Source organism: Halichoerus grypus, chromosome 4 (assembly GCF_964656455.1).
Source record: "Halichoerus grypus chromosome 4, mHalGry1.hap1.1, whole genome shotgun sequence".
Classification (NCBI taxonomy): Eukaryota; Metazoa; Chordata; class Mammalia; order Carnivora; family Phocidae; genus Halichoerus; species Halichoerus grypus.
In genome coordinates, this window is record NC_135715.1 from 17,697,060 (window position 1) to 17,709,420 (window position 12,361).

The 12,361-nt window shown below is 37.4% G+C and overlaps 1 protein-coding gene across 7 annotated transcripts in view; it reads right to left on the reverse strand.

The window, feature by feature from the left end:
* Positions 1–12,361, reverse strand: part of GPC5 (glypican 5) — a 1,368,657-nt gene that overhangs the window by 593,158 nt on the left and 763,138 nt on the right. Inside the window, exon 8 of one of the 7 annotated variants that reach the window (XM_078070195.1) lies at positions 9,393–9,907. The exons of the other annotated variants lie outside the window; for them this stretch is intronic. Within the exon in view, the coding sequence (XP_077926321.1) occupies positions 9,906–9,907 (2 nt within the window). The 3' untranslated portion in view covers positions 9,393–9,905. Of the gene's footprint in view, positions 1–9,392; positions 9,908–12,361 lie in introns of those variants that run through there. 7 annotated transcript variants of the gene reach the window in all.

Here is a 12,361-nt window from a genome sequence, read left to right on the forward strand (position 1 = left end):
CCAGCTGCAGAGACGGAGCTGAGGAGCGGGCTCACAGCTCGGGGTTGCCATAAACCGTGATCTGCGGCACAGTCGGGCCACTACTCCTCCAGCAGGGACCCAACAGGCGGCAGATTGGGGAGACTCCCCTTCCTCCCCCGGGAGGAGCAGCGTGGGAGAGCACCGCGGGGATCTGCTGGATTTGGAGACTCCACACTTAGTCGGGTGCCAGAGATAGAAACGCTCGGTCACAGGCCGGGTGAGCACGGAGTGTGGCCGGAGACCAGGGAGACAGGAGTGATTGACTGCTTTTCTCTGGGGGCTCACTGAGGAGCGGGCCCGAGTTCTCGGCTCCTCTGGGCAGAGATTGGGAGGCTGCCATTTTCACTATCCTCCTCCAAAGCTGTACGGAAAGCTTGCAGGGAACAAAAGCTCCCGAGAGCGCTCCCAAGAGCAAATCCGAGCAGATTACTTAGCCCAGCCCCCGGCAAAGACATCTGAGAACCATAGCAACAGGGCCCTCCCCCAGAAGATCAGCAAGAACAGCCAGCCAAGACCAAGTTTACTGATCAATGAGAATGGCAGAATTCCAGCACTAGGGGAATACAGCACATAGAATTCATGGCTTTTTTCCCATGATTCTTTAGCCTTTTAAAGTTATTTTAATTTTCTTTTTATTCTTTTTCTATTTTTTTTTAATTTTTCTTTTTCCTTTTCAACCAACATCTTATCAATCCGTTTTTTAAAAATCTTTTTTATTTTTCATATTAGAGTCATATTCTATCCCTTCATTGTAGTTAAATTTTTGGTATATATATATAAGTTGTTCTCTCTTTAAAATTTTGGGATACAGTTTCTTCTAACAGACCAAAAGATACCCTAAATCTCTACTGTATGGCTTTGTTCTAGTCTCCTGCCTGATCACATTCTCCTATTTTTTTCTTTCTTTTTTCAACCAACTTATCAATTCCTTTTTAAAAAATCTTTTATAATTTTCATCTTTACAGTCATATTCCATCATTCATCGTATTTACCCTTAGTTTCGTACATATATACATTTTTCTTTAAAATTTTGAGACACAGTTTCTTCTAACAGACCAAAATATGCCCAAAATCTAGTATGTGGCACTGATCTATGCACCAGCCTGATCATATCTGATCATATCCTTTTTTTCTTTTTTCTTTCTTTCCCTTTCTTATCCCCCAGTTTCGGGTCTTTTCTGATTTGTTTAGTGTTTATTGTTCTGGCATCGTTGTTACCCTGTTAGCATTTTGTTCTCTCATTCATCTCTTCTCCTCTGGACAAAATGACAAGATGGAAAAAATCACCTCAACAAAAACAACAAAAAAGAACAAGAGGCAGTACCGACTGCCAGGGACCTAATCAATAGGGATATTAGTAAGGTGTCAGAACTAGAGTTCAGAATGACGATTATAAAGATACTAGCTGGGCTTGAAAAAAGCATAGAAGATACTAGAGAAATCCTTTCTGGAGAAATAAAAGAACTAAAATCTAACCAAGTCGAAATCAAAAAGGCTATTAATGAGGTGCAATCAAAAATGGAGGCTCTAAATGCTAAGATAAATGAGGCAGAAGAGAGAATTAGTGGTACAGAAGACCAAATGATGGAGAACAAAGAAGCTGAGAAAAAGAGATCAACAACTACTGGATCACGAGGGCAGAATTCAAGAGATAAGTGAGACCATAAGATGAAACAATATTAGAATAATTGGGATCCCAGAAGAAGAAAGAGAGAGAGGCAGAAGGTATATTGGAGCAAATTATAGCAGAGAACTTCCCTAATTTGGGGAAGGAAACAGGCATCAAAATACAGGAGGCACAGAGAATCTCCCCTCAAAATCAATAAAAATAGGTCAACACCCTGACATCTAATAGTAAAACTTACAAGTCTTGGAGACAAAGAAAATCCTGAAAGCAGCTTGGACAAGAGCTCTGTAACTTACAATGGTAGAAACATTAGATTGCCAACAGACCTATCCACAGAGACCTGGCAGGCCAGAAAGGACTAGCATGATATATTCAGAGCACTAAATGAGAAAAATATGCAGCCAGGAATATTATATCCAGCTAGGCTGTCATTGAAAATAGAAGGAGAGATAAAAAGCTTCCAGGACAAACAAAAACTGAAGGAATTTGCAAACACGAAACCAGCCCTACAAGAACTATTGAAAGGGGTCCTCTAAGCAAAGAGAGAGCCTAAAAGCAACATAGAACAGAAAGGAACAGAGACAATATACAGTAACAGTCACCTTACAGGCAATACAATGCCACTAAATTCATATCTTTCAATAGTTACCCTGAATGTAAATGGGCTAAATGCCCCAATCAAAAGTCACAGGGTATCAGATTGGATTAAAAAACAAGACCCATAGATATGCTGTCTGCAAGAGACTCATTTTAGACCCAAAGACACCTCCAGATTGAAAGTGAGGGGGTGGAAAACCATTTACCATGCTAATGGACAACAAAAGAAAGCTGGGGTGGCAATCCTTGTATCAGACAAATTAGATTTTAAACCAAAGACTATAATAAGAGATAAGGAAGGACACTGTATCATACTTAAAGTGTCTGTCCAACAAGAAGATGTAACAATTGTTAATATCTATGCCCCTAACATGGGAACAGCCAATTATATAAGCCAATTAATAACAAAAGCAAAGAAACACATCGACAACAATACAATGATAGTGGGGGACTTTAACAGCCCCCCTCACTGAAATGGACAGATCATCTAAGCAAAAGATCAACAAGGAAATAAAGACTTTAAATGACACACTGGACCAAATGGACTTCACAGATATATTCAGAATATTCCAACCCAAAGCAACAGAATACACATTCTTCTCTAGTGACCATGGAACATTCTCCAGAATAGATCACATCCTAGGTCACAAATCAGGTCTCAACCGGTACCAAAAGATTGGGATCATTCCCTGCCTATTTTCAGACCACAGTGCTTTGAAACTAGAACTCAATCACAAGAGGAAAGTCGGAAAGAACTCAAATACATGGAGGCTAAAGAGCATCCTACTAAAGAATGAATGGGTCAACCAGGAAATTAAAGAAGAATTTTAAAAATTCATGGAAACCAATGAAAATGAAAACACAACTGTTCAAAATCTTTGGGATGCAGCAAAGGCAGTCCTAAGAGGAAAGTATATAGCAATACAAGCCTTTCTCAAGAAACAAGAAAGGTCTCAAGTACACAACCTAACCCTACACCTAAAGGAGCTGGAGAAAGAACAGCAAAGAAAGCCTAAACCCAGCAGGAGAAGAGAAATAATAAAGATCAGAGCAGAAATCAATGAAATAGAAACCAAAAGAACAGTAGAACAGATCAACAAAACTAGGAGCTGGTTCTTTGAAAGAATTAACAAGATTGATAAACCCCTGGCCAGACTTATCAAAAAGAGAAGAGAAAGGACCCAAATAAATAAAATCATGGATGAAAGGGGAGAGATCACAACCAACACCACAGAAATACAAACAATTATAAGAACATATTATGAGCAACTCTATGCCAGCAAATTAGATAGTCTGGAAGAAATGGATGCACTCCTAGAGATGGATCAACTACTAAAACTGAACCAGGAAGAAATAGAAAACCTGAAGAGACCCATAACCACTAAGGAAATTGAAGCAGTCATCAAAAATCTCCCAACAAACAAGAGCCCAGGGCCAGATGGCTTCCCAGGGGAATTCTACCAAACATTTAAAGAAGAATACCTATTCTTCTGAAACTGTTCCAAAAAATAGAAATGGAAGGAAAACTTCCAAACTCGTTTTATGTGGCCACCATTACCTTGATCCCAAAATCACACAAAGACCCCATCAAAAAGAATGAAAGACCAATAACCCTGATGAACATGGATGCAAAAATTCTCACCAAAATACTAGCCAATAGGATCCAACAGTACATTAAAAGGATTATTCACCACGACCAAGTGGGATTTATCCCTGGGCTGCAATTTTGGTTCAACAGCCGCAAATCAATCAACGTGATACAATACATTAAAAAAAGAAAGAACAAGAACCATATGATCCTCTCAATAGATGCAGAAAAAGCATTTGACAAAGTACAGCACCCTTCCTTGATCAAAACTCTTCACAGTGTAGGGAGAGAGGGTACATACCTCACTATCATAAAAGCCATCTATGAAAAACCCACAGCGAATATCCTTCTCAATGGGGAAAAACTGAGAGCTTTCCCCCTAAGGTCAGGAATACGGCAGGGATGTGCACTATCACCACTGCTATTCAACACAGTAATAGAAGTCCTAGCCACAGCAATCAGACAACAGAAAGAAATAAAAGGCATCCAAATCAGCAAAGAAGTCGTCAAACTCTCACTCTTTGCAGATGATATGATACTTTATGTGGAAAACCCAAAAGACTCCACCCCAAAACTGCTAGAACTCATACAGGAATTCAGTAAAGTGGCAGGATATAAAAATAAATGCACAGAAGTCAGTGGCATTTATATACACCAACAAGACAGAAGAAAGAGAAATTAAGGAGTCACAATCCCATTTACAATTGTATCCAAAACCATAAGATACACAGGAATAATTCTAACCAAAGAGGCAAAGAATCTGTACTCAGAAAACTATAAAATACTCATGAAACAAATTGAGGAAGACACAAAGAAATGGAAAAATGTTCCATGCTCATGGATTGGAAGAACAAATATTGTGAAGATGTCAATGCTACCTAGAGCAATCTACACATTTAATGCAATCCCTATCAAAATACCATCCACTTTTTTCAAAGAAATGGAACAAATAATCCTAACACTTGTATGGAATCAGAAAAGACCCTGAATAGCCACAGGAATGTTGAGAATGAAAAGCAAAGCAGGTGGTATCACAATTCCGGACTTCAAGCTCTATTACAAAGCTGTCATCAAGACAGTATGGTACTGGCACAAAAAAAAGACACATAGATCAATGGAACAAAATAGAGAGCCTAGAAATGGATGCTCAACTCTATAGTCAACTAATCTTTGACAAAGCAGAAAAGAATGTCCAATGGAAAAAAAGAGTCTCTTCAACAAATGGTGTTGGGAAAATTGGACAGCCACATGCAGAAGAATGAAACTGGACCATTTTCTTATACCACACACAAAAATAGACTCAAAATGGTTGAAAGACCTAAACGTGAGACAGGAATCCATCAAAATCCTAGCAGAGAACACAGGCAGCAACCTCTTCGACCTCAGCCGTAGCAACTTCTTCCTAGAAACATCGCCAAAGGCAAGGGAAGCAAGGGCAAAAATGAACTATTGGGACTTCATCAAGATAAAAAGCTTTTGCACAGCAAAGGAAACAGTCAACAAAACCAAAAGACAACCGACAGAATGGGAGAAGATATTTGCAAATGACATATCAGATAAAGGGCTAGTATCCAAAATCTATAAAGAACTTATCAAACTCAACACCCAAAGAACAAAGAATCCAATCAAGAAATAGGCAGAAGACATGAACAGACATTTTTCCAAAGAAGACATGCAAATGGCCAACAGACACATGAAAAAGTGCTCAACATCGCTTGGCATCAGGGAAATCCAAATCAAAACCTCAATGAGATACCACCTCCCACAAGTCAGAATGGCTAAAATGAAGAAGTCAGGAAATGACAGTTGTTGGTATGGATGCGGAGAAAGGGGAACCCTCCTACACTGTTGGTGGGAATGCAAGCTGGTGCACCCACTCTGGAAAACAGTATGGAGGTTCCTCAAAAAGTTGAGAATAGAGCTACTGTACGACCCAGCAATTGCACTACTGGGTATTTACCCCATAGATACAAATGTAGTGATCCGAAGGGGTACATGCACCCCGATGTTTATAGCAGCAATGTCCACACTAGCCAAACTGTGTAAAGAGCCAAGATGTCCATCGACAGATGAATGGATAAAGAAGAAGTGGTATATGTATACAATGGAATATTATGCAGCCATCAAAAAGAAAAGCGAAATCTTGCCATTTGCAACAACATGGATGGAACTGGAGGGTATTATGCTGAGTGAAATAAGTCAATCAGAGAAAGACATGTATCATATGATCTCACTGATATGAGGAATTCTTAATCTCAGGAAACAAACTGAGGGTTGTTGGAGTGGTGGGGGGTGGGAGGGATGGGGTGCCTGGGTGATAGACATTGGGGAGGGTATGTGCTATGGTGAGCACTGTGAATTTGTAAGGCTGATGAATCACATACCTGTACCTCTGAAACAAGTAATACATATGTTAAAAAAAAATAGTAGGAAGGGAAAAATGAAGGGGGGAAATTGGAGGGGGAGATGAACTATGAGAGACTGTGGACTCTGAAATACAAACTGAGGGTTCTAGAGGGGAGGGGGTTAGGGGGATGGGTTCGCCTGGTGATGGGTATTAAAGAGGGCACGTACTGAATGGAGCACTGGGTGTTATATGCAAACAATGAATCATGGAACACTACCTCAAAAAAAAATTAATTAAAAAATAAAATAAATGCTAAGGCAAGATCTTCAGTGGAAGGGAAAGGGTAGCAGAAGGACACGTGGAATGTCAGGAATGAAGGAAGAAAAACAGAAAGAGAAACATCTTGGTAAATAAGAGACAGTTTTCGCTTATAAATTCATTAAATGACACGTCGCAGGTGAAAGCACATGTTATAACACTGATGGGATTTTCAGTGCAGTTAGATGTATTCCTTTGGGCAACTACATCATAGAGGAAGTATAGGTAATGAAAGATATACGTTGGTAAGATCATTACGTTTTGCTTGAAATGGTAAAATATTAATTCTAAGTGGATTGTATAAAGTTTGTTAATATAATCCTTAGAAGCCACTGCATAATACTAGAACCTATTTACATGTGGATATTTTCCTTTTCCTCCACTTATTTAATAGAATCTACTTCTGCATCTAGTTATTAATCATTCATGTGCTTCTATGTGCTTCATTATTTTCTTCAATGGGTTTTTTAGCTTTATGAAATATTTTGCCAAGTTTTTATCTTTATATAATCTAATATTTAGTCTATTCTACCACTCTATTTTTATCTTTATACTTATTATATTTTTAGATCTTGTCTTCTAAAAGTACAAATTATCTCAGAAACATTTACCAAATGTTAGCACTGTCCTTATAATTGTATTTTCTAACCTCTTTATAACTTACATTATTAGCATACACTGGCTCTTTTACTGCAATCATTTATGTAATTATTTGTTCTCTCTTAAAGTCTGGCCAATGTACATTTTCACTATGATTCTGGTTTAGTTTCCTTTTATTTCTACATTTGTTTGCTATTTGTTTTGGTTTTACATTTTTTGGTTTATTAGACCTTCCTGCTTGCTCTGTTTTTAGGTACTGCATTCATTGTTACAAAATAACATTTTCCCATTTAATATTAGCTTAAAAGTGGTAATTTCCCAGCTGTTCACTTTCTCACTTTAACATTTCACTGTTAGCTCTGTTTTCAACCTCCTTTCATGTTTGAATGATCTATGAACATCAGAGCTAATGTTCTTTAGCTCACTTTAACATTTTTCATATTTTATTTAATCAGTTGAATCCAATCAATGGATTTATATAATTAATGTGTTTGGTCTTATTAGTACATCTTCATATGTTCTTACTTGTAATCTACTACTCTCCTTTTGTTGCCTTTCCAATTATCTTGGGTTTCCTCACTATATTGATCAAGTTTGCACTAAAATTGCCTTCCTTCCATCTCTTAATTAATGTTTAAGTTCATATGTATTTCTATTCTATTAGCTATTTTCAAACCGTAAAACATTTAAATGCATTTTAAAGTAATCAATATATACAAGCCCCTGCATGTTCTTTACTGCACATTTAATTCTCCTCACCTCCTATCTTACACTTCTAGGTTTTCAGGTAACCTGAAACTTAAGATACATTTTTATTCAGAGAATAAAATATTTTATTCAGAGATTACTAATAGCAAAATGTGAACATGCATGCAATCTTATTCTATTATGAATAAATAGGACAAGAGAATCTAATACATTGCTGCTTTAGCTTCAAAAGAAGTCACAAGACAACTGTATATATTAAAATAAAGGGAGCAGTTGAGCTGATACCAGACACAGGGTAAGAGAACGGAGCAAAACTTGCACAAATTTTGAGAGTACTGCCTCCTTTTTCCACCCACTTCCCAATTCTGGTTCTAAATCATGCAACATGATATCCAATATTCACATCTTACAGGTTTTTTTTCACTCTATCACTATATATATTCTCTCTCTCTCTCTCTCTCTCTCTCTCTATATATATATATATATATAAGGCACTCTCCCAAGTTAAAAAAAGCCAACAAAGGGGTGTTTGACCTCACACAATTACCAGTTAATGGTGCAGACAACTAAATGAGTTGTCAAATGGAGGAACATGAGGTAAGTGTTGCGGTGGTCAAAATACTGAGTGTTTAAAGAGCCCAGAGAAAAGGGAAGCTATTCTGCGTCTTGAAGGTGTCCAGGAATATTATGTAGCCTGATATTAGGGTATACTACATATGGATATAAACAGAGAGAAGGAAACTCTGTCGATGAAGATACCACAGTCGTGAAATACAGTAATAGAAGGATATTCATTGTGGCAGAAGGATTCTCACAGAGAATGTGAAGTGTTAAAGGTACAAGGCCCGACTAAGGAGGAGAATTTTAGGCATAAAATGCCTCAAAAGTCTTGTTCAAATTTTGAACCTGGTCCTAAGGGCAATGTTATTCATTCTAAGTCTGATGTAAATCAGAGCTTTAACATACCATTATTCTAAATAGCAGGCAAAATTTCCTTATTTTCACTAAGCACGCAAAATCTATAAACATATTGACAGAAAGGACAAGTTTGAGTCATGTATTAGCCATCCCAGTGAAAGCTAACATGCAACTCAATGAAACGGAAACATAACCTAGCTTTCAGGGGAGCAGGTCATTTGAATGCAAGAGGGCAGTAAATTGTAGTACATTGTAATTCACTATAACTACACTTCATAATGAGGGTAATCATTTATTATACAGATAACAAAAAAGATTTTGTTGAATTAACTGCTTTTAAGCAAATAAATTGTTTCACAAGGGTGTTGTTTTCTTAGATATTTCTTACAGTTGACAAAGAATCAAGTGTATAGTTGCAGCTGAGCCAAAGAAAATATAGCTATTATTCAGCTTCTTTCTCAGTGAACAACATAAAATTACATCCTTAATTTTGAAATGGAACTGAAGTTAATATTTAATGGTTATATAGTCATATTCAGAGTAAATTATGGCTGAACACAGAATTTATGAGTTTGTTTTTAACCACCAGGGCACTATGTTCCCATGAAGCTATTTGACAAAAAAATATTTTATCTCAACCATAAAAAATAGTTCACAAAATCGTAGATAAGTTTTTATTATCTCAATTATGCATGTGTTCTATAAAATAGAGGTACTCAGGATATACAAAGCAATTTCTATTGCACTGAAGTATTAGCAACCCAGTTCTTTAAGGACTACCCTGAACATTACATCATCATGGTATAGATCTTCATCCATGGATCCTGAGGGAGTTTTTTAGTTGCCTTGTCTGAAAATGATCCTAATTTTAAGTAATTTTTTCATGTTATTGTTATAGGAGGACATGAGTTATTCTATTACAAAATGGAGACCTTTTTAACCTTTGCTAGACAATATCTGAAAGAACGAGGAGGATGCAGCCAGCTACGGTATCCTTCTTTCTCCGCTGGATCCCTGGTCATTGGAATAATTGCTGACACTTGGTAAGTTCTTCATAACTGTTGTTCAACATTTGAATGAGTGCAAGGAAGAACATTCTTCGTATGTATTAGTATACAGTTGATTCTTGTTCCTCGCAATAGTTACGCTCTATAAAGTCACAGCCAACGCTGAACCACTGCTCCTAAGGAAGATACAAAATAAGGTTCCTACAAGCCTCTGGTCAAAACATTTTCATCAAATAATGTACAGCCTTGTTTTATATGTGCTTCAGATTACGAACACTGTATTTAGTACCTATTATTGATTCATTAACATTGAACTCCCAGCCAACAGCACTACAACTTAAGTTCGAATAAAGGTTATCTAACACGTACATTTTTCTCCACGAGGCATACTTGAGTCTTCTTTTACCTGAGAACACAAGGAAGCACCTCAGCATCACACTTGGGGCCATTTTAAATGACAAAATTATTAACAAAAGGCATAGAAGTGCTATACAGGAATACGGTCTTTTATTGCATTTGGCTTTATTGCACTTGGCAGATATTGTGTGTGTTTCTTTCAACAAGTTGAAGGTTTGTGGCAACTCGCCTCAAGCGGTCTATCAGCACCATTTTTCCAACGGCATTTGCTTACTTTTTTGTGTGTGCCACAGTTTCATAATTCTTGCACTATTTCAAGTTTTTCATTATTAGCGTATTTGTTATGGTGATGTCATTAATCTTTAATGTTACTATTACAATTGTTTTGGGGCACCATAAACCATGCCCATATAAGGGAGCAAAATTCATAAACGCTGTGGGTACTCTGACTACTCCACTGACCAATTGTTCTCCCACTTTTCTCTTCAGACCTCCCTGATCCTTGAGACCCAGCAATATTGACATTAGGCCAATTAATAACCCTACAATTACTTCTATGTGTTCGAATAGAGTTGAACATCTCTTATTTTAAAACCAAAAGGTAGAAATGATTAAGCTTAGTGAACAAGGCATGTCAAAAGCTAAGACTCTTGCACCAAAGCTAGCCAAGTTGTGATTGCAAAGGAAAAGTTCTAGAAGGAAATTAAAAGTGCTATTCCAGCGAACATGCAAATTATAAGAAAGAAACAGCCTTATTGCTGATAGGGAGAAAGTTTTAATGGAAGATCAAACCAGGCACAATATTCCCTTAAGCCAAAACCCAATCCAGAGCAAGGCCCTTCTCTGAGAGGTGAAAAATTCTCTTCAATTCTACGAAGACTGAGAGGTGAAAAAGCTTGCAGGAGTCAAGTCTGACACTAGTGGAGACTGGTTCATGAGGCTTAAGGAAAGAAGCCATCTCTGTTAACATCAAAGTGAAAGCAGCAAATGCTGATGTAGAAGCTCTAATAAGTGACCCAGAAGATCTAAGCTAATTAACGAAAGTGGCTACACTAAACAATAGATTTTCAGTGTAGACAAAACAGCCTTCTATTAGAAGAAAATACCATAGCTGGAGAGGAAAAGTCAATGCCTGGTTTCAAAGCTTCAAAGGACAGGCTGAGTCTCTTCTTAGGAGCCAGTGCAGCTGGTGACTATGTTGAAGCCAATGCTCATTAACCAGTTTGAAAATTTGAGGGCCCTTATGAATTACGCTTTATCTACTCTGCCTGTGCTCTATAAATGGATGACAGCATATCTGTTCATAACATGGTTTACTGAAACTTCTAAGCCCACTGTTGAGATCAACTACTCAGAAAAATGTTGCTTTTAAAATATTACTGCTGACAATGTACCTGGTTACTCAAAAACTCAGATTGTACAATGAGGTTAATACAGTTTTCATGCCTGTTAACACCACATCTATTAGGTAGCGCATGGATAAAAGTTACTTTGACTTTCAAGAATCACTTAAATACCTTTCATAAGGCTAGAGCTGCCATAGATAGTGATCCCTCTGATGGATGTGGGTAAACTAAATTGAGAATCTTCTGGAAAGCATTCACCATTCTAGACACCATCAAGAACATTTGTGATTCACGGGAAGAGGTCAAAATATCAATGTTCATAGGAGTTTGGAAGAAGTTGATTCCACCCTCATGGATAACCTAGAGGGGCTCAAGACTTCACTGGAGGAAATCACTGCAGATGTGGTCGGAAAAAAAGAACAAGAGAACTAGAATTAAAAGTGGAACCTGAAGAGTGAGTTGCTGCAATCTCATACTAATGGATGAGGAGTTGCTTACAAATGAGCAAAAAAGTAGTTTCTTGAGATGGAATCTACTCCTGGTGATGAGGAATATAGCCCTAAATAAGAAACAAATCCCCTGTTAAAGTATAATTGCTTCAAAATAATCATCCAAATAATTTCTCTGGAATCAGGTGTTTCTGGTCCCCATTTGTGTGTGTGTGTGTGTGTAAGCATCTTATCAGAACATGTGGGATGGTTTTGTAACTAAGAAATAAAATCAAAGAAGTGAACAGAAATAAATATTCAGTAACTGCTGAAAAACAAGTATGTCTGGATTAAATGAAAATGTCGGCTGTATTTAAGGAATTATAACAAGTATAAAAGGCATTGAATTTTTAAGTATTTTCTGAGGAATTAGAAGAAATATAGATAGATTGGCTCATGGCCGAAGAGAAAAAAAATCATTTGCTGGAAATAGAAATTC